The 27,304-nt window shown below is 41.4% G+C and overlaps 1 protein-coding gene across 6 annotated transcripts in view; it reads left to right on the forward strand.

Moving 5' to 3' along the window:
* LOC148025557 (SET domain-containing protein) overlaps positions 1-27,304 on the forward strand; it is an 80,534-nt gene that overhangs the window by 45,222 nt on the left and 8,008 nt on the right. For all 6 annotated transcript variants that reach the window (XR_015693120.1, XM_087692778.1, XM_087692775.1 and 3 more), the window contains exons 6-9: positions 2,936-3,068; positions 3,193-3,269; positions 3,355-3,552; positions 3,679-3,868. Coding sequence is in view for 5 of the 6 variants with exons in the window: in XM_087692778.1 (XP_087548904.1) it covers positions 2,936-3,068; positions 3,193-3,269; positions 3,355-3,552; positions 3,679-3,868 (598 nt within the window). In the remaining variant the exon portion in view is untranslated. The remainder of the gene's footprint in view (positions 1-2,935; positions 3,069-3,192; positions 3,270-3,354; positions 3,553-3,678; positions 3,869-27,304) is intronic.

Consider the following 27,304-nt stretch of genomic DNA (forward strand, 5'->3'; position numbering starts at 1 on the left):
ATGTTTTGGGGCTGTTTAAGAGGCTAATCAGCATGGAATGCATTTCTTAGCTTAACACCCCATGTTAGGTTCCAAAGAGGGCTAGAAAGGAGGCCAACAGAGGATTACTCAAGGCATCCCACCCTAAAGTAGCAAGGGCATTGGACAAAGGGTGCATGGTGGTTGCCTAGTGGCCTACCAAGACTACTGAGGCATTGGATATTTTACCAAGGGAGTCCAAGTAGTCACCCCAGAGGGAATAGGGCATTGGATAAAGGATGCATGTCGGCTACCTAGTGGCCTATCAAGTCTTGGAAGGTGAATGGAACCACAATGAACTTTGTTTCTTGTTGTCGTTTTTTTTTTTTGGTTTGGGTTAAAAGGTGTTTGGAGAGAGGGTTTGTGGTTGATTAAGTAACGGTACCATAAGAGAGAATGAGAAGGGATGGTTTAGTCCAACCCATGACAACAGACAAGCTACCCATCCACTCGAGGGTGTCTATGACGAGGGAAGGGTGGTATGGTGTAGAGACCGTTGGTGAAAACAACTTAGGATCCATCTAGTGGGGCTTTGCACAATGAGAATGCTATATGCTGTGAAATGCTCATGCAACAGGTGCCACTTAGACAGTGTCCCTCGTAGGAAAATTGTTTACTTGCCCAAGCGCCCTTTACAAAGATCACGAAATCATGCAATGCAAAAGGAGAAGGTACAATAGTGGCGGAAACGCCGATGTTGAGGACAAGTGCCAAAACCTATAGAATATCAAGAGGGGTAGTAATCCCCTGTCAACCGTATATGTCAAGGTTGAGCGAAGGAAGATGAGCTAGATGTTGGTCTTTGGGTGGTGTCGAGAACCATGATGTGAGAAAGCATTCCAATTGGAAGAATAAGATAGAAGGCATTGCCATGATAGCTTCAAGAAAGATGTTGCATGATCCGCCTTGGAAGGGGAAGTCTCCATGCTGGTAGAAGAGCAAAACTCCGAGGATGATGAAACCATGAATGGAATGGAGCACGTTTCAAGTCTCCAGTCTAGGTAGGAGTGGTGCAAACTTGCATGCTAGCTCTACATAGAAAACAAAATTCTACAAAGAGATGAAGATTTGCAAGCACAGAGGTTAGTAGTGAGATGCTCTAATAAAAAAATAATTGAAATGAAAATATAATTGAATGAAGGACAACAGGCTGGTCACCAAAATACAGCAGTCAGAGGCTGAAATTTAGTAAATGCAGCAGTGTACCACTAGAGAAGGCTGAAAACTAGTCACCCAAGGCAAAGAATTGTCTGTTGACAACAGGAGAGGTGTTTGTTGACGTAGGCAGCCTGTTGGACACCAAAAATGTAGGTGTTGCAGCAATCGATAGGTGGGAAAGATAGTAGTAGCATATTGCTTGGCACTAGATGCTGAAAATGTAGACTGATCATGTGCCATGATGACGGAACAAATGGAGACCTCCAAATAGCATGACGATGGCTGAAAACAAGTTGCCTAGGGTTGGATAGTGATGCTCTTGAACCGTGCACCATTTTTACATTTTTCATTAAATAAGTATGTTTTGGGGCTGTTTAAGAGGTTACTCAGTATGGAATGCATTTCTTAGCTCAACAACATCTAGGCCACATGGTGATGGTGCTTTTGTAGTGATGGTGGGGCCAGCTTGGTCAAGAGATGTGTTCATTACAACATTGATTATATAGGTCAAAACTAAAACAAGGCCACCTATGTGCATCTTTTGAGTATTGTGTCATAGGTGAGATCATTTAGGGAGAGCAACTTGTGGATGAGCCTCAAGGTGGCATCATTGAGGAGGATGAGTATTGGAGTCCAAGCTTTGATAAGTTCAATCTTAGGGACCTGTGAAGGACTCTTTGGTCTTCATGCACAGGAGGAGGAGGACACATGCATAGCTCTCTCTCTTGCACTCCCCCGACTCCCTTTTCCCCCCAACTCCATGCTTTGTATTTGTGAGCATGTAGCAAATTCAACAAAAAGGAGCTAGTAAAGCTAGCTCAAATATTCTTTGCTTACGTGTGTATTATGTGTGTAAACTTACTAGACGAAAGGTGCTATAATGGCTGGTGACGCATAGTTGTGAGTGAAGATTGGAACAAGAAGAGCGTGTCTCACTGATAAAGCAATGCAAGTGGCTAGTATCATTTTGGGGGTCATTGTTTGCTAGGATCCAAAGACTATTTTGAAGATATGTGGACCTATTCTAAAGAGCCTTTGCTTTGCAAATAGGTAAGGGGCAACTGCGGGGCTTGTTTATGAGCTAACATATCATATGATTGAGAAGTTGTATTCTTTTTCCCATATAGTTTGCTTTAGCCTTCTATTACAGTTTAGACTTTAAACTCTACTGTTATGCAACCCTTTGGATTTTATGGCAGTCTTTTTTGGCCTATATGTTCTTTTCTAGACTTCGTTCACTTGTAGGCTGTAGCCATCAGTGGTTTAATTGTATCTGGACTCAAATGATTGGAAATGAGATCTGGACAAGTCAATGTTGTGTCTTGATCATTGAATGCCTTGCTGGTAGACTAAAGCTGTTGAAACAATGGAATTCTAGTTTTCATTCAGTTCATCAGCTTGCTTACTCAATTTAGTATACAATATGAGAATTAGATACATATTTACTGTTTTTTAAAAATTAAAATGAGGACAACGTATGATTCAGCCCCATGGTGTTACTTAGATCCCAATCATACTTTCATACCTGTCTGCGTACAACGTATGATTGCTGTTTGAAAAAACTATGCTCGACACAACATTGCTGAAGAATGAGTGCAGTATAGGCTCTACTTTTATTTTCTAAATTCCTTGTTGGAAAATTGATGATGTACCTTTAAAGTATGGCAGTGTGTTTAAACAATATCCTGACTAATCATTGAGAATGTTTTGCATGATGCTTAGTGAAGTTTATATCTTATTGAAGACATTTGCTATCCAGTTTCTGCCTTTGAAAGATATAGAAGGTTTAACCGGAGAATGTAAGACCCTTCTTTGGAGCATGAGAGAACGCCACAATCCGCAATCAAAGTTTGCACCATATTTTGCATCTCTGCCAGATTCTTTTGATACTGGTGAGTGATGCAGGCCAGTTTCATAATTAATGCCTTATACCATGAAATAGCAATCATAAAGGTGACATCCTGCTGTTGGTAATGCAGAAGTCTTATTTTATCTGTTGTATGACTAGTTTTGCAGGTTTGAGCTTTGGTTTACCTGCACTCAAAATCCTTGATGGCACTACTTTGTTTGAGGAATTAATACATGCTAAAGAGGTACCCAGTATGCTCAGTAACTCGCATGTATAAATCTGCCATGGATCCTGCTAACTAAGTTTGCAATCTTGTTTGAGTCATGCAGCATCTTCAGTCAGAGTATAGAGCTCTGTTTCCTAATCTTAGTGATTGTTATCCCCGAGTATTTCCACCAGAGTATTTTACATGGGAAATGTACCTTTGGGCATGTGAGCTCTGGTACTCCAATGGTCTGACAATTAGTTTCCCAGATGGTGCAACCAAAGTTTGCCTAGTACCCATGGCAGGGCTTTTGAATCATAGCGTATGCTTTTTTTATGCCCATTATCCAATATCTGTTTATGTTTTTCATTTAAAAAAACCAATGTCTATTCGTTTTTATACACTATTCTGAACTTTAGTCTTGAAAAGATGCAATTCATTGTCTCAGGTTTATCCTCACATCACACGTTACAGTAAGATTGGCAGAGAGCAGAAAATGTTAACTTTGCGTGCAGTCAGGTCATGCAAAGCTGGAGAACAGTGTTTTTTAAGCTATGGAGCTTTCCCAAATTCACATCTATTGAAATTCTATGGATTCTTGCTTAACAGCGATAATCCTTTTGACACAATTCCAATCGGTATGACAGTTAGTTTACCTTTAATGGGATTCCCTCATTTAAAATTATTCCTTGCTTGCATCTCAATCTCCAATCACCAATTGATGTTTCAAAATTTAATACTTGGATTGAAAAATTTATGTTCATCTGGATGCAATTAATGGCAATAGTATGTATCTGTCCCTGAACTGCAAGAGTATGCAGGATATAATGGACAGATAGTTTCTGTTCTAGTCTGAAAATTTTGTAGCATGGAAGGAAGGTACAGCCTTGGTTAGTAGTTTAACATTTTCTTTTTGCAGAATTGAGAAGCGAATGGTTTTGCATTACAAAGATTTCTTCTATTAGTCTCTACTTAAAGGCTAAATTTCATTCTTGTTATTTGATTAGAGTGTGTGATGCATGCAGTTGCACGTTCATAGACCTATCTGAGTGATGTATATTTTGTTAGTCTCCTTAAAGCCTAAATTCCATTCTCTTTGTTTGAGAAGATGTGTGATGTATATGGGTGCACGTTCTCAGACCTGTCTGAGTGCTTACATACTTTCTTGATTTCTCTGTATTTTATCAATTGTCGCTTCTAGTTGCTCCTTACACCTCCCCTCCCTTTTTTGCAAAGAAATGAGAAATCTATCATTAACACTGCAAAAAAAGTTCCTGAGGTAAAAATACAAAATAAGCCCCACTCTGTCTGTGACAAGTTTGGCATGGGAAATCATGCCGAAGTGCTGGACCAGAAATGAGAAAGGATTAGCTGCCTTGGAAATCCTTGTATCCACATGTAGGGCCTCTGTTCATGACCCAAGCTATTGTATCCAAGTCACTATCGTAGTCTCAGTTGTACTGTACCAGACTATCCTAATGGCTTATCTTTTCCAAAGGAGACATCTTGCTTTGGGTGATTGTGACCAACAGAGAGAGAGCTTTTACTTCCATAGTGGATGTCATGAGGATATGTATTTTTGAAACCTCACTTAACATGTGGATTAATTTTTAATCGCATAGTTAAGTGAATGTTGCACATGTGAGGTGTAATTGGGGTTAGAGTAAATTTACGAGCCTGGGACCCAAGGTTATCACGGGATGTCAAAGGCAAAAGTTGCTATAAGTTATGCCGCACATATACTTGGTGGTATCTGGTGCTAGTTGTTGGCCTAGGTCATTCATTTGGCCATAAGTGTCAGTTGGTGACACTAGGGAAGTGGCGTTTAATGGTACCTAACGCCAATCTGATAGTCAAAGATGACGTAGGGACACTCGGGAATGAAAGTTGCCTAGCCAATTCAATTATTGGTCAGTTAGATTATTTTTCAAGGCACTCAAATAATTATTAGATTAACTTTCAATATTGAAAGATTGAAAATTAATATTTAATTATAGATAATACTAAAAAAACCATTTGGGAAGGTTGCCACTTGTTAAAAATGCCCATGCAAGACTGAGAAATGTCTTTAGAGGCTGGAGAGAGACATTTTTAGTATATTCAACGTGCAAGAGAGAGAGAGGAGATGCTACTGATCTGATTTGCAGCCATTGGAGGACCTTCTGAGGCAGCCAGGGGTAGGAGAAGACCAATCAACAGTAGGTGACAGCATCTACAGGCTGTGGAGACAAGGCAGCAAGAGTAAATGACAGATTTTCTTTAGTTCTTTGCATCTACAAGTTGAGACAGGGCAACAGCAGTAAGTGACAGATTTCTTCAGTTCTTCTCGAAGTCTGAAATTTCTCTCTCCTTAGCATTCTCTCTCATCTCCCAGCCTTTCTAGAGCCTTGCTCCAAAGATTATAGCATTGAGATCACTAGAGGCTGAGAAATTGCAGATTTCTCTGCTATAAATCCTAATTTACAGCAGAGATCAGGGTTTAGCAGAACCTCGGGAAGCATGCCAAAAATTGGAAGCTCCAAGACTTGGATTCAATAGGGCTGAAGTTGTTTTTAGCCTATTCAAGTGGAGGGACCAATAAATCACTGAATTTGGGGTATTTTCCATCTCCATCAAAGAGGGTGAAGGCCAATTGATTGTCCAAATCAAGGGGCAAATCAGATTGAAGATTTGCTAGTTATTTTAGATAGCAAGGGGAGTTGGAATACCGAAAGGGGTTGGGAAAATCCCATTGTACATCAACTTCTTTTTCAATTAAGTTAAATAAATATTGAAAGGGGCACCAATTTTGGGGCCAATAGCGTGTCCAATGTCCAAGATTATATGGTGAAGTGTGCATTTTAGTTTTGTGAATTTGTTAATTGTTGTAAATAGTGCTTAATCGGATTATTTACCACCCTATCCGAGGAGGAAGGCTGGTTATAGTGGAGGATGGAAGACTTACAAGGGAGGATTGTCAGAGGAATAGAGTTAGTGTCTCACTGTGATAGAAGATGAAATAGAGATCCAGAGCTTGTGTATAATCTTTTTCAGGTGAAGGATTTGAACATTCCTTAGGTTGGGGGGAGGATCCAAATGAGCAAGATCATGATGATTCAGTGTAGCTACTTATCATTTCAATAGATATGGCATTGCTTAGCCCTTTTTGATAGGTTTTTGGAAGGTATTGGAGAACAGGATTAAGGTGACACTAACCAGGCAAGCAGCAACATGGGCCTTCGAATGAAGATTTTCTTATTGTATAGGACACAGTGCAGAGCATAGCCTCCTAGGGGAGCATAACCTTCCACATATCAGACCAACAATTGATGAACTGTCCCACTCTTGATGTTTCTCAGACAAATTGGGCGACAGGACCCTGCCACAGATGAGAGGTCATCAGTAATATCATTGCTTTGTGCATTTGGAGAAAGAGATGCAGTGTGGCTATAGGCAGCAAGACATCTCTACTTCTGACAACCGTCATCTATATTCAAACAAAGATATTTCACATTTCTAGAGAAAGATGGGAGAGATTGCAGGGTGATTTAGAGTGCATGGGGAAGAGGGATGATGCCTTATGTGCTTTGGAATCTAGTGTCTTCTTTCACTTAGGGATACCTTACCTGGCTTGATGTGTTAGATAAGCCATATACCAGATAGCTCCCTCGAATAGATAGGGACCTATTGATCCCTTTCCTTTCAGACGTTTCGTATTATGGGCACTAACCTTGTGCTGAGTAGAACGAAGTTTGTTTGAGAGAATTTTCTTTTTGTGGAAGAAAGATCAAAGACAACAAGACAACAAAGCGCTCCAAGCAGCAAGAGAATTTTCTTTTTGTGGAAGAAAGATCAAAGGTAACAAGACAATAAAGCCCTCCAAGCAACAATGAAATGCACTAAATGACTGTTTGGACTCGTAATTGATCTAGAAGCATTAAGAACATGCCACGAAGAGGCTTGAATCTGTGCATTGCCATGGAATATCCATATCTCCTCAAGAACAGCTTTTGCAATATCTATCCAAGGGGGGTGTTGTGAATGGACGTCTCGCTAGAGCAGCCCCACTTGTATGCTTTTGAAATAGTGTCATGTTTACAAGGCACCTACGTTTGATTAGGATGGCTTTATTGTTTCTTCCATAGCCTGAATTTTAGGCTGCATCAATTCATTTAAATATTTGTCTCCAAAGTAACAATACCAAGAAAGCATTTGATCACAGACTGTGGCCACTTCTTGTCAAGTTTTACTTACATGATTGATTTCAGTTGCATATTATTATGACCCACATGGACCGTTACCACTTCTTGTAAAGTTGTATTTATATGACCAATTTCAGCTGCATACTTAATAATAGTTTGCCCAAACTATCCTAATGCTCAATATACCCATATCGTTCAAGGTGAATACAATTGGGAAGTATTTTTGCTGCACCAAAACTTACATAGTGTTTGATATAATGCACGTATCATAGACGTTGGCTTCTAGTGCTTTGACACCATTGGAGCATACTGTTTAGGCATTGTGTCAATCCTTTGCACATTGCACATGTTGACACATGAGAGAAAGAGTAGCTTTTAGATTTTCTACATTAGCACTAAGTAGTTCATTTGGCAAACCATCTCAACAAGGTCTCTCTCTATAAGGAGATACAAATAACACCCTCCAGTTTGTCCTTCAAATTGTCCTCATCCAATATAGCTGGCTAATCATGTGTCGCTTGATCATGGACCCAATCTACTACACGTCTCCATGACGTGCTTACGAATATCAATAAAAATCTTAAATCCATTCACATGCTTAGAACTATCTTGGCTGTGTAACATAAGACTATGAGAAACCGTGAGGCACAAATACTTGTGAACATATTTCTAGTGCACTTTGGCAAAGAAATTAGGAACTGAAGTTATTCTCTCATAAAGCATCCAATGGAATTGCTTGAGACTATAGTATTTCCAAATGGCATAAACATAGTGGTAATAAACTTCTATATGCTTTGTATGGGCATGAAACACTAGGTTCTGCGCAATGGTCAAAGCACTTTGGTTGTCAGTGTATATTAACCCTTAGATGAATAAGGTGGAAAATCCGGAAAATCTAAAGCAGAAGACAAGGCCAAGGCAAAAGTGAAATGGAAGGCGAAGGCGTGACAAGAAAAATATGGAAACACAAGAAGTGCAGAAAAGTCCTAAATCAAGGAGAAAGGCGCACAAGAAAAAGTGCAAGTCAATACTTTTGTAAAAGAGCGCAAGGCGCATCTTGATTTATTTTAAGAGCGCTAGGCTCTCACCTGTGCAAATTGTAAAGGTAGATGGGTGGTAGGAAGAAAGCTAGGAAGATAGGAGGACAATGGGAAAAATGGCTTAGGCCACGGCCGCCCATGTACAAAAGGGGATAAGGGGATGACCGCCCAAAAGGGATTTAGGGTTTTGTATATAAAATTAAAAAGTGAATGAGAAGCTCATTATTGTGTGTGGCCAAAAGTAGCTCTCTTCTTCTTCTTCTTGCTTGCATGAGCTTGTGCTTGAGAGAGGGAGAGTGAGTGTGTGAGGGTGAGGGACCGTGGTGAAGAAGCTCTCCATCTTCTCCTCTCTTTTTCTCTTCTCTTCTCTTCTTTTGTCTTGCTCGCGGCAATGAAGCTTGGATCGTGGAGCTTGAGGATTGAGCTTGCTTGAAGCTTGCACTTAGATCGTGGAGCTACCGGAGTGCTTGGAAGAGGAGGCAACTTGATCGGGCATAGAGATAAGCTCATTACACTCGTAGAGAGGGATAGTGCGTTGGCTATGTGAGAGGTAGCCATTAATGCTCGGCTTGAAACGCTTGAACAATAAGCAGCCCATGGGTCTTGGCGGTTGAGCTTGAGCTCGTAGCCTCTACATTTTGGTTCCATTGCCGGGACCAACGGATTCAACCTTGAGCGCTTGCGCACTTCAAATCGAGCATCGAAGTAAGGGTTTCATCCCTGAACTGGTGCTTGAGGTAGATAGGTAGGAAGCGAGGGAGTTTGAAGAGGTATTTGATCTCCTTAGCAAGTAAGTTTTGGATTTTTTGGATTTGGAAAAGTAAATTGGAGTAATGTAGGTGTTTTTTTTGTGATTCGAGGTATATACAACTTTTTCCCTCTATCCATAGCTTTGATCTGGAGGTGTGTGCGATATGCCGTGACCTAAATCATGTGATTCGAGTGATTTATTGTTGCGTTGGTCAAAATCGCACCATGTTTGGTCCGTTCGAGTGACGGCGATTTTGGATCGAGTCCTAGAATCGGCCCTTGGCCCTCATGTATCCACCTCTCGGCTTGTCTGAATCGAGCATTCGGACCAACTAGGCATTTGGCCCACCTGATTCGGTCATCAGTCTTGCCGACTCGGCCCAACCCCACTCGTACAAGCTAACATTCGGCCTTGCGGATATCACCATTCGGACCTCGGCCGACCTGACTCTGTCCTTGGCCGTTCAATCCGAACCCATTCTAATGAACCACTCGGCTCTCGGCCCGATTGATTCGGCCCACTACCGTTCGACCATTCGGCCCTGGGACAACCATATTTGGGTTGGCCGAATTTGACATTCGGACCAGTTACATTCGGCCCTTGGCCATTTGGACAAGCCGAATTGGACAATCGGCCTCTACATTTCGGACCTGCTCGGCCGAATTTGGATTTTTTCAAAATTTTAACTTGTAGACCTCGAAACTGACCTAGAGACCATATAGAGCCGAAAGCACATTATAGATCTATCATTGGGCTGAAATCTAGAGCAAGTAGTTCAAAACTTGGCTACGAACGGTCATTCAAATTGTGCATGGTATTTAGCATAATGACCTTGTGGGCCAGGGGGGATTGCTTCCCCCGGACCCTTGCAGAGGGGGCTCCTCTGCCCCTTTCCCAAGTAGGTTGGAGAAAAAACACGCGCCGTGACAGGCCCTCCAAATTAGATCCCAGTGTAGTAATGGCTCTACATAAGCATAGATTCTCCCTTGCAAAACAACAACCAAAAGCCGATACCAAACAGAGACCCTAGAACCTCAATGGGCCAATCTAGTCAACAAGGACAAAAAGACCACACCACAAAAACATGTATATATTACATTCAGATTGCATCTAGTCAAAGCAGAATGCAACAACATCAAGCTATAACTGCTACGAGGATGACTAGATATGACAGTCCTGACGATAGATGCACCTTGAGCGGCACTGCATAGACGACCGAAGACATCAGTAGATATAATGAAGGAGTCCTATCTAATCTAACTAAAAGAGAGAGAGAGAAGGAAGAAGATTGAAGAAGAGAGAGAAGAAGAGAGTAGAGGAGAGAGAAAGACTAGGAGAAGAGAGAGAAAGACAGGAAAAGAGAGAGAAAGAGGAGGGAAGCCATGAAAGCTAGAAGGAAGGAGAAAAGAGATTTGATTATTAATAAAACTGATACCCTAATTGGGTCTCTCAATACCTTATATACCCTGTCAGTATAACTGGGTATTCCCATGCTAATCCATGTCCTACCTGTCTATCCCCACTCTTTTACATTCCATCCCGATCCCAAAGGTTTTTGCCCTACAAAACAAAAAAGGACTTATGGCTCACAACGAAAAAAGGGGGGGGGGGGGGGGGGTTTGCAGAATACTACTCTGCTCAGCATTACAAAGGAGAATATATGTATGGGGAAGTTTAATCTCATGTGGAATTAGGGCATAGAATTGTGTATATGATGTATATGACATGTGCAAGTTGATAGCATATGAGTTTGGCCTCCAATTCTTGACAATTAGGGGCTGACAAACAGTGGACAACATGCTGTCCAGAACAGGCCTGCTGGAGAAAACTGGTCATAACTTCCTATGGGCAGCTCCGATTGAGGCGTGTGACATGTCAAAACGAAGCTCATGAAGCGTACTTTCAAGCCATATAGGTGACACTTGACTGTCATTAATGCAGGGCAAAAACTGTTCTGAAATAGTGTGCTGTCTATAAGTTGTCTACATTTCAGACTGGGGCAAATTTAGCTACTGCTTAATCAAAATTGCATCCTTGAAGTAGGGAAAGAACTGCATTGGTGAAATGCTGATCAGGATAGGGCTTTTCCAAGACCATTCCGTTCCCCGGGATCAAATGGATAACTTGCATAATAAGCATCAAGAGCACAAGGGTCATCCATACAAGCATGGGTCACCATACTACCACCGGGGTCTAAAGGAGAATTGTGATCCAATGCATCCGTTGTATCATAGAAGTAATTCATGGTGTCATCGTCAAGCACTGATGGTGGCACAAGATCCTTACTGACCCACATGGTAGCATGCATTGACTTGTCCATAAACTCATTGGAAACCACTAGGTCAAATCGGACTGGAGCAGATAAGGCTGCAATCAGTACAACGTTCACTGCATCAATCCCTAGGCATTTCATGTCCATGAGTTTCACATGCGTGGCTACTACTGGGCATTCAAAGTTAAGGGCCTTGGGCTGATGGGGCATCTGCTCATGAGCCTGCAGCAGTGAGATGCTCTCATCATGGCATGGTTCTTGAGAAGTATCATGTGGCTCATAAGGATGCGCATGTCGCTTATAGTAATGATCAAGTGGCTGATGATATCGAGCTCTCCATTGCTGATAATGCTGTTGCTCCCCATGTACATACTCATATACATTTGCATGATGTTATCCATGTACATAATGCTGTCTAGATGGTTGTCCATGTATGTGACCAGAATGTAGTTCATAAGAACATACATAGTCATCAGATGCATGCTGCTCAAAATATTCACACTCATCATATGTATGTTGACCGTAAGTAGGTGCATGCACTTGCCTTTGCACATTGAACCCATGCCAATGGTCATGGTACTCATAATGTCCGTGAGAAGCTGACCAAAATGTCCATGGGTGCCATGCTGCCCATGCATTACATGTGGGCTAAACTGATTATTAGGGCCTTCCTGCCCAAAATTTCCATGCTGCCCATGTGCACGTGCATTAGGGCCTTGTTGCCCAAAATTTCCATGCTGCCCATGCAATACATGTAAACCAAACTGAACATTGGGTCCTTGTGGCCCATAACTACCATGTGCATGCTGCCCATGTGCACCTTGCATACTATGCTGCCCAAAATTTGCATTTTGCCCTTGCATATAGCTTCCACTACGGGGGAGCTGCTGTCCCAAGGATGGGTTAGAAGGGTTCGTCATGGGTGATGGGAGAATGGGTTCATCATGTTGCATAGAGGGCTCACCCAGCTCATAGGTGCTATGGGGAAAGCCATGGATGCCACCAAAACCTTGTGGGCTACGCCCGGTCTCCAAGGTAGGAGGGGGGTTGGCCTCACGGGGAGGGACATGCTCCTTGGGCTGAGCCGAGGAGGGTGCGATGGCGGGGATGAGGGTGCCCATGCGCTCGATGAGTAAGTCCATCTTGGCCATCATCTCGGAATGACGCTGATCTTGGCGGGTTTCCATCTCCCTATGGCGTTGTTCCAACTCTTGATGCCGGTCGGCATGACGGGTCTCATGTTGGCATAGAGTATGGTTAAGCATAGCCAAGCGGTCCATCTCGGGGGTACCATCTTTAAACATGTCTTCATGATCTTCTTGGGCTGAGCTAGGATCATTCATTGAGGCACGGGAGTCCCTTATTTCAGGCTGGAAGTCCTCTTGGGCCTTTGCTTTTCCCTTGTGGCCTGCCATCCTAAGTACAGTCCACTAGACCCCCTGTTACAGAAATGGCAATATCTTGAGCTAGGAAGCTCCGACCGCCAAACTTTCTGATTCAAATTAAAGCTCTCGATCCCCTCTACGAGGCTATGTAAAAATATCTTTGACAATAAATGATCAGGGCTTTGCTGTAATTGACTTTTGTGGGCTGACTGTGTAAGATTGCTGCCTGTCCCACAGTACCTCTGAGCACAAAATTGGGCGTATCTCCCAAACCTTAGGGCGGAATGGGGAGATTTTTGGCTCAAATCGAAGGAGACGATGCCCTCTTCGAATCGAGCTATGGGGTCCATGCTCAGTCACACAAGAAGGCTTTGCTGTAATTGACTTTTGTCAGCAGTTCCCTGAGTCTGCATCCCTGCAATACTTTGCAACTTCCATGCATCACTGTGCGCGGGAATCATTGCCAATATGAACCAAATCCTTGCTGATTAGGGCTAATACATTGCCAACAAGAGCATAACCTTACCAGACATGACATCTCAAGACCAATCATAAGCATCATTACCAAGATTGCCAATCAAAGGCATAGGCATGCCACTATGAGTACCATTGTCAAGTTCACTTATTGTTAACTCAGATTTGGTCGTACCCTCTGGAGTCAACACTACAAAGGCTTGCTGGAATCCTTTTGAATAACGACAACTAAGCTCCTTGGGTGTTCCTAGTATTGATGTCAGATCTCAATGACACAACGTGACACAAATATTCAGAAGAGGGTCAATCCCTTCCTGTCCATGACCCAAGCTACTGCAAGTTGCAAACCAATGTAGCCATGTTTCCAATGATTGTTGACTTCACCCTAGGCATCTGCTCTCCTTGAGCAATCTTCGTGTTATCATAGGAATAATCCACATTGTATGATGTATATGTCTTGCATGTCATGCTAAGAATCCCCTCATACATGGGTTGGTATCCACTGCATACAACACCCTTGATATGGCTATCAAAATCAATAGCCCTCCAAATCAGGATTTTAGCACAGAATTTCAATGCCTCAGCTTTATAAATTAAAAATCCCACTCCCTTTTAAGGTTGTCAATCGAAAGCTTCAATTCTGTATTCTGTTTTGCAGGTTGTATGGGGCAATCTCACAATGTGTACAACCAAGAAATATCATCATTGTCACATTAAAATAAGTCCCATGAAAGCTAGTAGCAAGTACTTTATCTAGACAGATAATCTCATCAGTCAGAGATTTGAAATGCTAGCAATAGTGTCTGGAATTGCAATCCCATCACGTAGGCTAATTGCACCTTTCAACGCTTGAAATCTCTGAGCTTAGTTACGTGCCACAGCATTGATGATGAAGGTTTGCATACCTAAAACATGGTTGGGGGGGTACACATTGCTGGTCCACAACCCAAGCCCATGAAGAAGAGTGGCATTGCTTTTCTCAGATTGCAGTTATCGAGATCACAGCATACCCCTTTGAACTAGATAGCACAACTCCTTGCGCTCCTCATAAATTTTGAGTAGCTTCTTTTCAATGTCTCCTGCTACACGCAGATATATTGACCCTGAAGAAGAGGACAGGCTTGATAATCCCCTTCCTAATTGATGATCAAGATTACACAGAAGCAGTAGCACCATATGCTGGATTGGGGCAGTCAATAGAAGATTTACATATCTGTAGATCCTGCCTGTGCTCAGTGGCAAAGAAGATCTCTACTCACCTCTGACAATCTCAGTCATCCATGGTGACAATTGCCCTCTGTGCTGATGCCTTACACAAAAAGAAATTGTCTACAGGCAGAAAAGCATTAATCCTCTTAATTGAGAGGAATGGACCTGGCTAGACAAGCTGCAACTAGACTTGCTGACAAAAGTGGTGGAGAAGATTGCCCATAAGATCTGAATATTTGGGCCAAATACTTTCAAAGCACCCCAAGTCTGTAATAAAGTCCCATATACCAAGCATCATAATGCTTATAAACAAAGCAATAGATGAACTTGAAGCAGAGTTGCAGTCTTGATAGACCAATTGCTAGTGATGCTGGGCCAACTGTATGGATTTGGGGACTTGAACTTCCTGAGACAAGAAAGGCAGATTCTCTGGAACATTCGCATGGTGTTCATTGACTTTTTCACGAGGTAGATGAGTAATCTCCTTTGTGTGTCACAAAAGATGACTGTCACATAGACTTTGATGCATCCTTGGATTCGTAGACACCAGAAGATTTCCCTTGACATTCTGATCTATCAAGTCTTAGAGATCAGGTACTCGATCAGCTTCCAGGAAGGCTACACCTCTTGAATCCATCTTCCAATCCAATCACCTGGAAGATTTGGCTTTACTGGTCTTAACATTTGGCTTTACTGGTCTTAACCAGTCTCAACCAGGCTAGCACGTTCAGGGCACCTGCTATTCCTGGAGCTGGTCTCAGCAGAGGAATTGTCGGACAGTGGGGAGTTTTCTTTCTCTCGCTTTGCTGCTGTGTTGCAGGCTGCTTTACAAGGATTTATGATGTTTCCAGATTTGATATTGCAGTTCGAAAAATGTTGTAAAGACCTTGCTGAGCAAGTGAGAGAAGCTCTGGGACAGTGGAGCTGCAGCACGCCGCTCAGCTCTGTGAGCTGTCTGCACGCCCTTGGACATCAGCGTGAATACCATGGCTGGAGTAAAGCCTCAAAAGGCTTATCACATTCCATTTTTCTCTACAGGTATCGCACCCTGTATTGACGGGCTGGACAACGCAAAGGCAAGTGGGAAAGGTTCTACCTGCCCTGAATGGCAAGTTGACTGGCATGGCATTTAGAGTTCCGACTCCTAATGTTTCAGTTGTTGATTTGACTTGCCGACTGGAAAAAGATGCTTCTTACGATGAAGTTAAGGCAGCAGTCAAAGCTGCTTCTGAAAGCTCAATGAAGGGGATCCTTGGATATATTGAGGATGATGTGGTCTCTACTGACTTTGTTGGGGATGAGAGGTCTAGCATCTTTGATGCAAAGGCAGGCATTGCTCTGAACAAAAAATTTATGAAGTTCCTCTCTGTACTGCGCCTGCCTACCTCCCCTCGTGGTGGATGTTCCCCCCCCCACCCCCCACACGCCTTTGAGGCGGTCTCGTTCTACAAGTGTGCCTTTGGTGCCGGAAGAGGTCTCACATTCGCTGCACCCTCAGTACAAGGCCGGACAGGACCAGGCTCTCCTTCTCCATTCTCACCTCAAGCTTAGAACTGCTGAGATGCTCTGTGATGAAACCGAGGAGACCTGACCCCATGTAAAGTCTCCCGCATCCCTCAAGTGGACCAACATCATTTTGCACATATTGACAGATGATGCAGGTGCAGCTTATGCCAAGGCTGTAGGGTACTCCAGACGCTCAGGTACTCCAGACGCTCAGGATGAAGTGGAGAAAGCCATGACAACACCCGTTTGCAAGGGAGGAACAAGGTCTAAGAGACATGAAATGATATTGGCTTGGTATTCCATGGAAGCTCCAAAAGGAAGCTTACAAGGAAGAAAGAGAAGACCTCTTTTCAAACTCCCAAGAAGGCTGCCATCTCTATAGTACTCCCTGATTGCTGTTGTCTTCAATGTTGTACTTGTCTTGGTGTACTTGAGAAATTTAGGGTTTCCTGAGACTGAAAAGAGAACTAAATCTAAAAGAAGAGAGAAAGGAATGATCTAAAAACTAAGCTCTGATACCAACTGTAATGAAGGAAATCTATCTAATCTAACTAAAAGAGAGAGAGAGAAGGAAGAAGACTGCAGAAAAGAGAGAAGAAGAGAGTAGAGGAGAGAGAAAGACTAGGAGAAGAGAGAGAAAGACATGAAAATAGAGAGAAAGAGGAGGGAAGCCATGAAAGCTGGAAGGAAGGAAAAAAGAGGCTTGATTATTAATAAAACTAATGCCCTGGGTCTCTCAACACCTTATATACCTCGTCAGTATAACTGGGTATTCCCATGCTAACTCGTGTCCTACCCGTCCATCCCCACTCTTTTACAGTAGAGAATCCACATCTGGTTATGTAGTTAGGGACTCAAAGGCATGTATCAGAAGGCTTGAATTTATAAGCCAAGACTTGGAAGATGAAGACATAGTACCGCTTGCTTATCTTAGGGTCAAACTCACTGCAAAAAGAGAGTATAGTGTCGATGCTCTCATCTATGAAGGAGCTGATTTTAATATCTTGACCTATGAAGCATGGACCCTACTAGGCCAACTAGAGCTCACACCGACTAATGCAACTCTTAGTCCTTACGGGGGACACCTATAAGCACTTATAAGGAAGTGCAAAATCCTTGTAAATATCGAAACTGAAAGCTTGCCTATCCTATTTTATATTCCTTCAAATAGTGCTAATTGTGGAAAGGAAACCCTCCTAGGAAGACCCTTCAAAAGAACGACGAAGTGTGAGGTTGATTATGTAGCATAGAGGATACACTTGACACTACCGGGTGTGAGGATAATCACAACCTTAAGTAAGGGCGACCTTATCAAACCTCAGGGAAAAGATAATGAACATTCCAATATACCAGACAAGCCTAGTAACGAGAGCAAGGACTTGTTGAAAGAGTTGATACAAGTGTATGTTGAACAGAGAAAACCAGTGAGCAAGGCCATGCTTGAGACAAGAAGGTCAGGAGACAATGCCAAGGATAGGCTTTGGACTTACAAATATCATAGAAGACCACAAAAGAAGCACAAGCCTCATAGACAAAGGTATCGATGGAGAGCCAACACAATGCCGCGATGGATATCCAAAGCGTTGCTACATACTCAAGGGTATTTCCATGTCAATTAAGATTGGTTAATGCTAGGATTGCTTATGTTCTCGGGGTTTTCATATTTCTCTTGAGGCTTTGTTGCCATTGTGTCATGGTTCTCCTTGGATGTGATTGGTTAAGATTCGGGCACTTAATTGGTCTTCATCCACTTTAAAGACGATGGAAATGCCCCAAATTCAATGGTTGGCTAGTCCTTCACCTAAATTTAGTTGAAATTCACCTTCAGCCTTAAAAAATCCAAGTCTTGGAGCTTTCAATTTCTAGCACGCTTCTCGAGGTTGTTACTAAATCCTAATTTCTGCTGTAAATTAGGGTTTACAACAGAGAAATTTGCAATTTCTCAGCTTCCAAGGGTCCAAATGCTGAGATCTTCGGAGCAAGGCTGTGAAATAGGTGGGAGATGAGAGAGAAAGCTGTAGAGAGAGAAAATTCAGAGTTTTGTCGCGAAGAATGACTGAAAATTAGTCAAATGCAGCTGCTGCCCTGCCACAACAGCTTGTAGATGCAAAGAATTGAAGAAAATCAGTCACTTACTACTGCTACTCTATCTCAACAGCTTGTAGATGCTGTCATTTGCTGTTGATTAGTCTTCTCCTACCCTTGGTTGCCTCAGAAGGTCCTCCAATGGCTGCATATTAGACCAGTAGCATCTCCTCCCTCTCTCTTGCATGTTGAATACACTAAAAATGCTTTTCTCCAACCTCTAAAGACGTTTTTCAATCTTGCATTGGTATTTTTGACAAGTGGTAGCCTTCCCAAATGGTTTTTCCAACATTGTCCATAATGAAATATTAATTTTCAGTCTTTAAATACTGAAAATTAATCTAATAATTATTTCGATGCCCTGAAAAATAATCTGATTGGCCAATAATTAAATTGGCTAGGCATATTCCACTCCCAAGTGTCTCTGCGTCATCTTTGACCATTAGATTGGCGTTAAGTATCATTAAACGTCACTTCTCTACTGTCACCAACTGACACTTATGGCCAAATGAATGACCTAGGTCAACAACTGGCACCAGACACCACTAAGTACCTGTGCGGTACAACTTATAGCAACTTTTGCCTTTGATATCTTGTGATTTCCTTAGGTCTCGGGCTCGTAAATTTACTCTAATCCCAATTTTATCTCACATGTATAACATTTACTTAATGATGCGATTAAAAATTAATCCACATGTTAAGTGAGGTTTCAAAAATACATGTCCTCATGATAGCCCTCTGCCTTGAAATCCTTGCAATCGTCCTCGATTGCACTGCCAAATGCATCAAAAGCAAAGTACCACACTGGAATTTCCATAGGGCATCATAGTCAACACAACATTGCGCATTGCTGTTCAACCATTTCATATGTCCAATATATGCTGAAAATTACCAGCCAACATACCATAACATAAGACTCACAAAGAATCTCAAAAACATTGCCAGATTATCATGTGACATGTCCATTTCTCATGAGCTCAACCCATCTGGCAAAACCAAACCATAGCATAGCATAACCAAGCATAAACCATGGCTAAAACATCAATGGCATCATAACATATGCTGTTGTCCATGGAATTAGATGTAAATATTGGCATAATTGCCTTGTTGCCCATGTTTCCATGGATTGGCACTACCAAGTTGGCCATGCATTTGCACTTGCTGCCCCACGGATATCAACTGTTTGTGCTCATCAGGCATTTTGGGCTCTTTTAAAGAAGGCTTGGGCATTTCCTTCGGTTCTTGTGGCTGTCCCAAAGCTGTAGAAGGTGTCTTCTTCTCTTTGCCTTTGCTGTCATTCTTTCGGGTATTCAAGAATCGAGTAAACTGGGGATCCTTTGCCAATTCAGCAAAAAGATTTGCTGCTGTACGCATTCGATCCTTGAAGCTATCATCAAATTCTTCAGCCCCTTGCTGGTCATCAGCCTCTTTATGCATTGAAGTGCCAACGTTTGGGTCATTTCCCACATTTTCAGCATGCTGTCCATGCTTAGAACCTTTCAACATCAGTCATTGCATTTCTCCCTTCACCAGGTGATTGACCAAGGAGTGTTGCATCCTCTCTACTTGATCCCATATCACCATGTGAAAACATGCTTGCTGTAATTCACTGCTGAGAACAATTTCAGCAATAATGCAATAGTCCCAAGTTGCAATCAAGTACCATGAGCCCACCAATTCAAAGGATTTGATGGTATTCTGGCAATGGAACCATGAAACTAGCCTTCCTCCTCAGATAGGGTGGTAAATCCCTGATTGCAACTTAATTACAATAACAAACAATTAATGCAAATCTGAAAATATAAATTTACCTACTGATCTTGGATAATGCACACCCGATTGGCCCTAAAATTGGCACCCCTTTTTGTATTTCTTTAGCTTTATTGAAGAAAAAGTTGATTTATAATGGGATTCTTCCGATCCCCTTCGCAATCCAAACTTCCCTTGCTGTCCAAAGTGACTAGCAAGTCTTCAATCTACTTTACCCCTTGATTTGGGTACTTAATTGGCCTTCACTCACTTCAAAGACGATGGAAATGCCCCAAATTCAATGGTTAGCTAGTCCTCCACTTGAATTTAGTTGAAGTTCACCTTTAGCCTTGAAAAATCCAAGTCTTAGAGCTTCCAATTTTTGGCACGCTTCTCGAGGTTGCTGCTAAATCCTATTTTTTGCTGTAAATTAGGTTTTACAGCAAAGAAATTTGTAATTTCTCAGCCTCCAAGGGTCCAAATATTGAGATCTTCAAAGCAAGGCTGTGAAATGGGTGGGAGATGAGAGAGAAAGCTGTAGAGAGAGAAAATTCAGAGTTTTGTTACGAAGAATGACTGAAAATCAGTCAAATGCAGCTGCTGCCCTGCCACAATAGTTTGTAGATGCAAAGAATTGAAGAAAATCAGTCATTTATTGCTATTGCCTTGTCTCAATAGCCTATAGATGTTGCCACCTGCTGTTGATTGGTCTTGTCCTGCCCTTGGCTGCCTCAGAAGGTCCTCCAATGGCTGCATATCAGATCAGCAGTATCCCCTCCCTCTCTCTTGCAGGTTGAATACACTAAAAATGCCTCTCTCCAACCTCTTAAGACGTTTTTCAGTCTTGCATGGGCATTTTTGACAAGTGGTAACCTTTCCAAATGGTTTTTTCAGCATTATCCATAATTAAATATTATTTTCAGTCTTTAAATACTGAAAATTAATCTAATAATCATTTTGGTGCCCTGAAAAATAATCTGATTGGCCAATAATTAAGTTGGCTAGGCATCTTACTCTCCCGAGTGTCTATGCGTCATCTTTGACCATTAGATTGGCGTTAGATACCATTAAACGCCACTTCTCTACTGTCACTAATTGACACTTATGGCCAAATGAATGACCTAGGCCAACAATTGGCACCAGATACCACCAAGTACGTGTGCGGCCTAAACTAATAGCAACTTTTGCCTTTGACATCCTGTGATTTCCTCACGTCCCGGGCTCGTAAATTTACTCTAACCCCAGTTACACCTCACATGTGTAACATTTACTTAACCATGTGATTAAAAATTAATCCACATGTTAAGTGAGACTTCAAAAATATATGTCCTCATGACAGTGCACATGAAGATCAACAAGTAACTTGTGGAGCCAAATACACTTCACTGTGGTTGTAAACGCTGCTTTGTACTAAGCTTCATAACTAGAAGTAGCAACTATAGTTTGTTTCTTGCTGAACCAAGAAACAAGAGATGTACCAAGAAGAAGCACTTGACACTGTGAGAGACACGAGAATCTATACAAAGAGAGTGAAGAATCAGCTTTGCAGAAAATGTAAAGATCTTGGGTGCCTTTAAAATACTGAAAGACATGCTTCACTGCCTGCTAATGAAGTACTGAAGGGTTGTGCATAAATTTGCTCGACTGTGAGACAACAAATTGAAGATCAGGCCTTGTGTGACATAGATAAATCAAGTATGCAATAGATTGGTGATATAAAGTAGTATCAAAGGATATGCTACTATCATCAGAAGTGAATTTGAAACTAGGCTCCAAGAGAGTAGACATGGGCTTGTTATCCTCAAAGTGAAAGTGTTGAAGAAGTTGTCCAATATATTTGGATTGTGTCATGATGATGCCCCTCTCAATGGTAGCAAATTGGATATCCAAATAATAGTGAAGTAGACCAAGATATGTCATGGCAAATTTTTGTTGTAAATCAACCTTAAATACTACAATTTGGCCACCATTGGTCCTAGTGACAAGCATGTCATCAACATAAAGCATAGGAATAATAAATTCAAATCCTTGATGCCGAATGTAAAGAGTAGCCTCAATAGGGCTATTCTGAAATCCAAGATGTAATGGATGAGAATGTATGCGGGCATACCAAGCTTGTGGAGATTGCTTTAAGTCATACAAAGCATTCTTGAGACGACAAACTTTGTGCCTGGAACCTTTGAGTGCAAATCCTGGAGGGTGAGAAACATATACCTCTTCAGTGAGACATCCATGGAGAAATGCTATCTTGATGTCCAGCTGATGCACCTCCGAATGAAAGTGAGCACTAAGGGCAAGAATACTCTTGATGGTAGTAACACGAGAGGTAGGGGAAAAAGTTTCCTCAAATTCGATTCCTTATTGGGCATAGCCCTTGGCAACAAGGGCTTTGTATCTATCAATAGAACCATCTGACTTTCTTTTAATATGGCTCCCAAGTGTCATTTTGATGGATGGAATTGATCTTTGCCTTCATTGCTTCCACCCAACGATCATCTGAAAAAGCATATTTATAACATAGAAGTTCTTCATTGCATGCTACAACCACCAAAATTACCTTATTTCTTACAAGTGGAGGCTCGTGTGTAGGTAGCCAAAGAAAGAGGTTGCTTGCTATCATGAAGAGTGTCTAGCAGCTAGCAAGGGACTCTTTTAGGTTGCTGAATTTCAGCCTGTGTGTGCTCCAAGTAATCGTGAATAGGGGGCTGCTCTTTGGATAAGGTATCATGATGTTGTTGTGACTATAAATTAAGCTGAGTGGACTGCTGTAATGTATCTGTAGGTGGTGGAAATGAAGGGTGAGAAGAAGAATCAGCCATGGAACCATTATGAAAAAGTGGTAGTAGACTGTCAAAGATTTGTGAAGTGTCAATAATAGGCTGTTTTGATAGTCGAGCAGGGGGTGAGAAGCAGTTTCAGTGAAGATAACATCTCGGTTGGCAATAACCTTGCTTGTAGAGGGTTGATAAAGATGGTACCCTTTACTTTCAGTACTATATCCAATAAATATATAGCGAACAACCTTATCATTTAGTTTATGCATTTTGCGAGGAGCCTCATGAACATATGCTAATGATATGAAAATCCTCATATAAGAGAGAGAAGACTTGGAGCCAGTCCATGTCTCAAAAGGAGTGATGGTGCGTAAAGCTCTTGTGGGACATGACGTGAGGAGATGTATTTTTGAAGTCTCACTTAACATGTGGATTAATTTTTAATCACATGATTAAGTAAATATTGCACATGTGAGGTGTAACTGGGGTTCGAGTAAATTTACGAGCCTGGGACGTGAGGAAATCACAGGATGTCAAAGGTAAAAGTTACTATAAGTTATGCCCCACAGGTACTTGGTGGTATCTGGTGCTAGTTGTTAGCCTAGATCATTCATTTGGCCATAAGTGTCAATTAGTGACACTAGAGAAGTGGCGTTTTAGCCAATCTGATGGTCAAAGATGACACAAAGACACTCAGGAATGGAAGTTGCCTAGCCAATTTAATTATCAGCCAGTCAGATTATTTTTCAAGGCATTAAAATAATTATTAGATTAATTTTCAGTATTTAAAGACTGAAAACTAATATTTAATTATGGATAATGTTGGAAAAACCATTTGGGAAGGTTGCCACTTGTCAAAAATGCCAATGCAAGATTGAAAAACGTCTTTAGAGGTTGGAGAGAAGCATTTTTAGTGTATTCAGCTTGCAAAAGAGAGGGAGGAGATGCTGCTGGTCTGATTTGCAGCCATTGGAGGACCTTTTGATGTAGCCAAGGGCTGGAGAAGATCAATCAACAGCAGGTGACAACATCTACAGGCTATTGAGATAGGGCAACAGTATTAAATGACTGATTTTCTTCAGTTCTTTGCATTTACAAGTTGTTGGGACAAGGCAGCAGCAGTAAATGACAGATTTTCTTCAATTTTTCGTGAAGAAACTCTGAATTTTCTCTCTCTACAGCTTTCTCTCTCATCTTCCAGCCGTTTCATAGCCTTGCTCTGAAGATCTCAGCATTTGGACCCTTGGAGGTTGAGAAATTACAAATTTCTCTACTATAAACCCTAATTTACAGCATAATTAGGGTTTAGTAGAGCCTCGAGAAGTGTGCCAGAAATTGGAAGCTCCAAGACTTGGATTTTTCGGGGTTGAAGGTGAATTTCGGCTATATTCAGCTGGAGGACTAGCCAACCATTGAATTTGGGGTATTTCCATCATCTATGAAGTGGGTAAAGGCCAATTAAGTGCTTAAATCAATGAGTAAATTAGATTGAAGACTTCCTGGTCATTTTGGACAGCAAGGGGAGTTTGGATTGCGAAGGGGATCGGGAGAATCCCATTGTAAATCAACTTTTTCTTCAATAAAGCTACAAAAATACTGAAAGGGGGTGCCAATTTCGAGGCCAATTGGGTGTGCATTGTCCATGGTCAGTAGGTAAATTTGTATTTTCAGATTTACATTAATTGTTTGTTGCTGTAATTAAGTTGTAATCAAGGATTTACCACCCATCCACAGAAGGAAGGCTAGTTACAGGACGCCTATTCAAAACATAAGTGGCACATAGAATAGCATCGAACAAAAAAGAATTAGGTAGATTCTTACTCTTTAGTATGCTCCTTGCCATCTCGATGAGTAACCTATTTTTACGTTCCGCAACTTCTTTTTGTTGTAGGTAGTAAGGAACAATGCATTAATGATGAATACCTCCATATGGAAGATATTGTGAAAATTGTTTGGAAAGATGATCACCTCTCCTTGTTGGTACAAAGGGTCCGAATGTGAAAGTCATTTTGATTTTCTGCCATGGCAATAAAAGTCTTAAGCAAGAGAAGAATTTAGAAAAGATTTTCAGCCCATGTACCCAAGTAAATTGAGATTTGTCATCACTGAATGTGACAAAATATAGAAATCAACTAATAGATTTTGGTCCGCATAAGACCACAAGCATCAGTATATAGGAGATGCAAAATAGATGGCGAATGAGTATTGAGAATCCTTAGGAAAGGAGAATCAATGTATCTTACCATGTAAACAACCTTCACAAATGTGACTTGACAGGAAGCGAATTTTTGGAAGATTTCTGATCATATACTTTGATCGGAGCGTTACCAATTGTAAGCGTGGGGAAGAATGTGAGAATGACAATACTTTGAACTTAACCAACTTAATCAATTATCACCATGAAAATTAGGAGAGAGAGAGAGAGAGAGAGAGAGAGAGAGAGAGAGAGAGAGAGAGAGAGAGAGAGAGAGAGAGAGAGAGAGAGAGAGAGAGATGATTTACGAAAAAAAAAGAGAGAGAGAGATGAAATGATATATTAACGTCTACAAAATGCCAAAATGACCTATGAGACCATGAGTTACAATCATGTGTATGATGGTACAATTGTCTGGGCAAACTATGTAGCACAAAGCAAAATAAGAAAGGAAACTAACTATAGCTATGTGTAAACATAGAGCTCTATCTAGTAACAATGAGCTCCAAATGGTACAATCTCATGTGGGTATGGAGGGCCTAGCTCTAGCCTGAGCAATAATCTCCTGTATGATGGTACAACTGTCTGGGCAAAATATGTAGCACAAAGCAAGATAAGAAAGGAAACTAACTATGGCTATGTTTAAAACATAGATCTCTATCTAGTAACAACGAGCTCCAAATGGTACAATCTCATGTGGGTATGGAGGGCCTAGCTCTAGCCCGAGCAATAATCCCCTGTATTGGCCTATGAAGCTGTTGCCGGTGTGTGTGTCAAGGCCTAGGACATCTGGATCTGCTAATCTGAACGGCTCGATCAATCAATACTCCTTGTTTGTGTAAAGATTGTGGCGGCGAGAGACTCTCGTGTGGACTGTGGCTGTAACTGTATCGAAGTCTTCTGAGTCTCCTTTGCAAAGAAGTCTGTGAGTTGCCTCTGTGGAGGTCTCGGTGTCCTGGAGCAGCTGTACTCCTGAGGCGCATGTCATGAAGCCGTCGTATCTCAAGAAGAAAGAGGCCAAGGCATCGCTGATCGGTGAAATCCATGATTCTGGATAGTGGTCCAAATCCGTCTCTAAAAAGATAGTGAAAACGACCACGAATCTCATAATACGCTGGGTAGCGGCAGATATAATACTCCTCTGTCTCTGGCTCTAATTGGCATATCTGGCATATGCGCTCCTCTGATGGGACGGATCTATATCTGCAAGTCTCAATCTCTAGCTGATGTGAGGAGGTATGCAACTGGCCAATAGTGCATCTCATCCCATGGGAAAGGTGGGTATCCATTGACACCACGTTGAGAGGAAAATGACCCCTCCCTCTTTATAGGAATTTATTGAAACAAAATTACGAGCACCGGATAGGTGAATCATATATAAAAGGGTCAATTTGTTGCAATTCTGAAAATCAGGGTTTTAAAAGCCTAATTTCTGCAAACTCCAGGCAGCAAGTTGAGTTTCTTCTTTAGTGCTTGGATCAAATTAATCTAAGTAGAAAGTATTTCTTAGATGAGAGATAGATAGGAGAGTACAAAGCATGTGGTTGAAATTTCAGCATGAGAGCTTATTCCAACTGAAGAGAGAGACCTTCAATATATAGATGTGGGGCTTGGGTGCTCAAAAGTGAAAAGTAGACGCTACAAATGACGAGTGTTTGTTGAAAATGACAAGTGTAGGGACACTTGTCTCTTCAAAATGACACATGTTCTCATCTAGATGCCACGTGTCACTTTTCTAGAGAAAAAAACTTTCAAACCTTCTACTCTAAAAATCTCTTTAATGGTTAAGAATTTGAGATAGCTGTTGAAGACAAAATTGTTCCTTGCAAAGTTCTAGGGCCTTTAATGCGAGCAAAATTTCTATTTGAGCAACTTTTAAAAATAGTAGCCTAGTAACCTTCTAAATTTAGGAGTTGCCAAATTTAGCTTTTGGAGAGCTTCATTATATAGGCTCACCGGTTCATGGTTTGTTTCTTTGATTATGAGCATTTGGTTTCACTTTCTAAAACCACTCATTATATGGGCTTCTAGTCAATGTGACTATCTGAGTGTAAAAGTCTTAATCATCTGAGCTTTCTAGTCAATTTGACCACATGACTAAACTTTTAATTTCTCTTGGGCATCTTGTCAATAACAACCCAAGTATAACTATGAGGCGTTCTGGCCATTGGCCGCCTTTAAATAGAAAAATGAACATTTAATTATATTTTAAAATACTTTAATAATACAAATCACCTTTCAAAGTACACAAGTATCATATTAATTTACAATCATTGAGTCAATATGTCTTGGTAACAATTGATATACAAAAGGTTTGTTACATCTCTCCCTCTTGAAATTCATCTTGTCCTCAAAACGTAGCTTGAAGTATTTCTGATCTCACAGCCTCTTCATAAGTCACAAGTATTTCTAGATAGTCTTTAAAATACTCTTTTGGTATCCATTTAAAATCTA

The sequence above is a fragment of the Lygodium microphyllum genome, chromosome 14 (assembly GCF_053477565.2).
Source record: "Lygodium microphyllum isolate KBCC chromosome 14, Lygodium_microphyllum_v1.1.10, whole genome shotgun sequence".
In the NCBI taxonomy this organism is placed as follows: domain Eukaryota; kingdom Viridiplantae; phylum Streptophyta; class Polypodiopsida; order Schizaeales; family Lygodiaceae; genus Lygodium; species Lygodium microphyllum.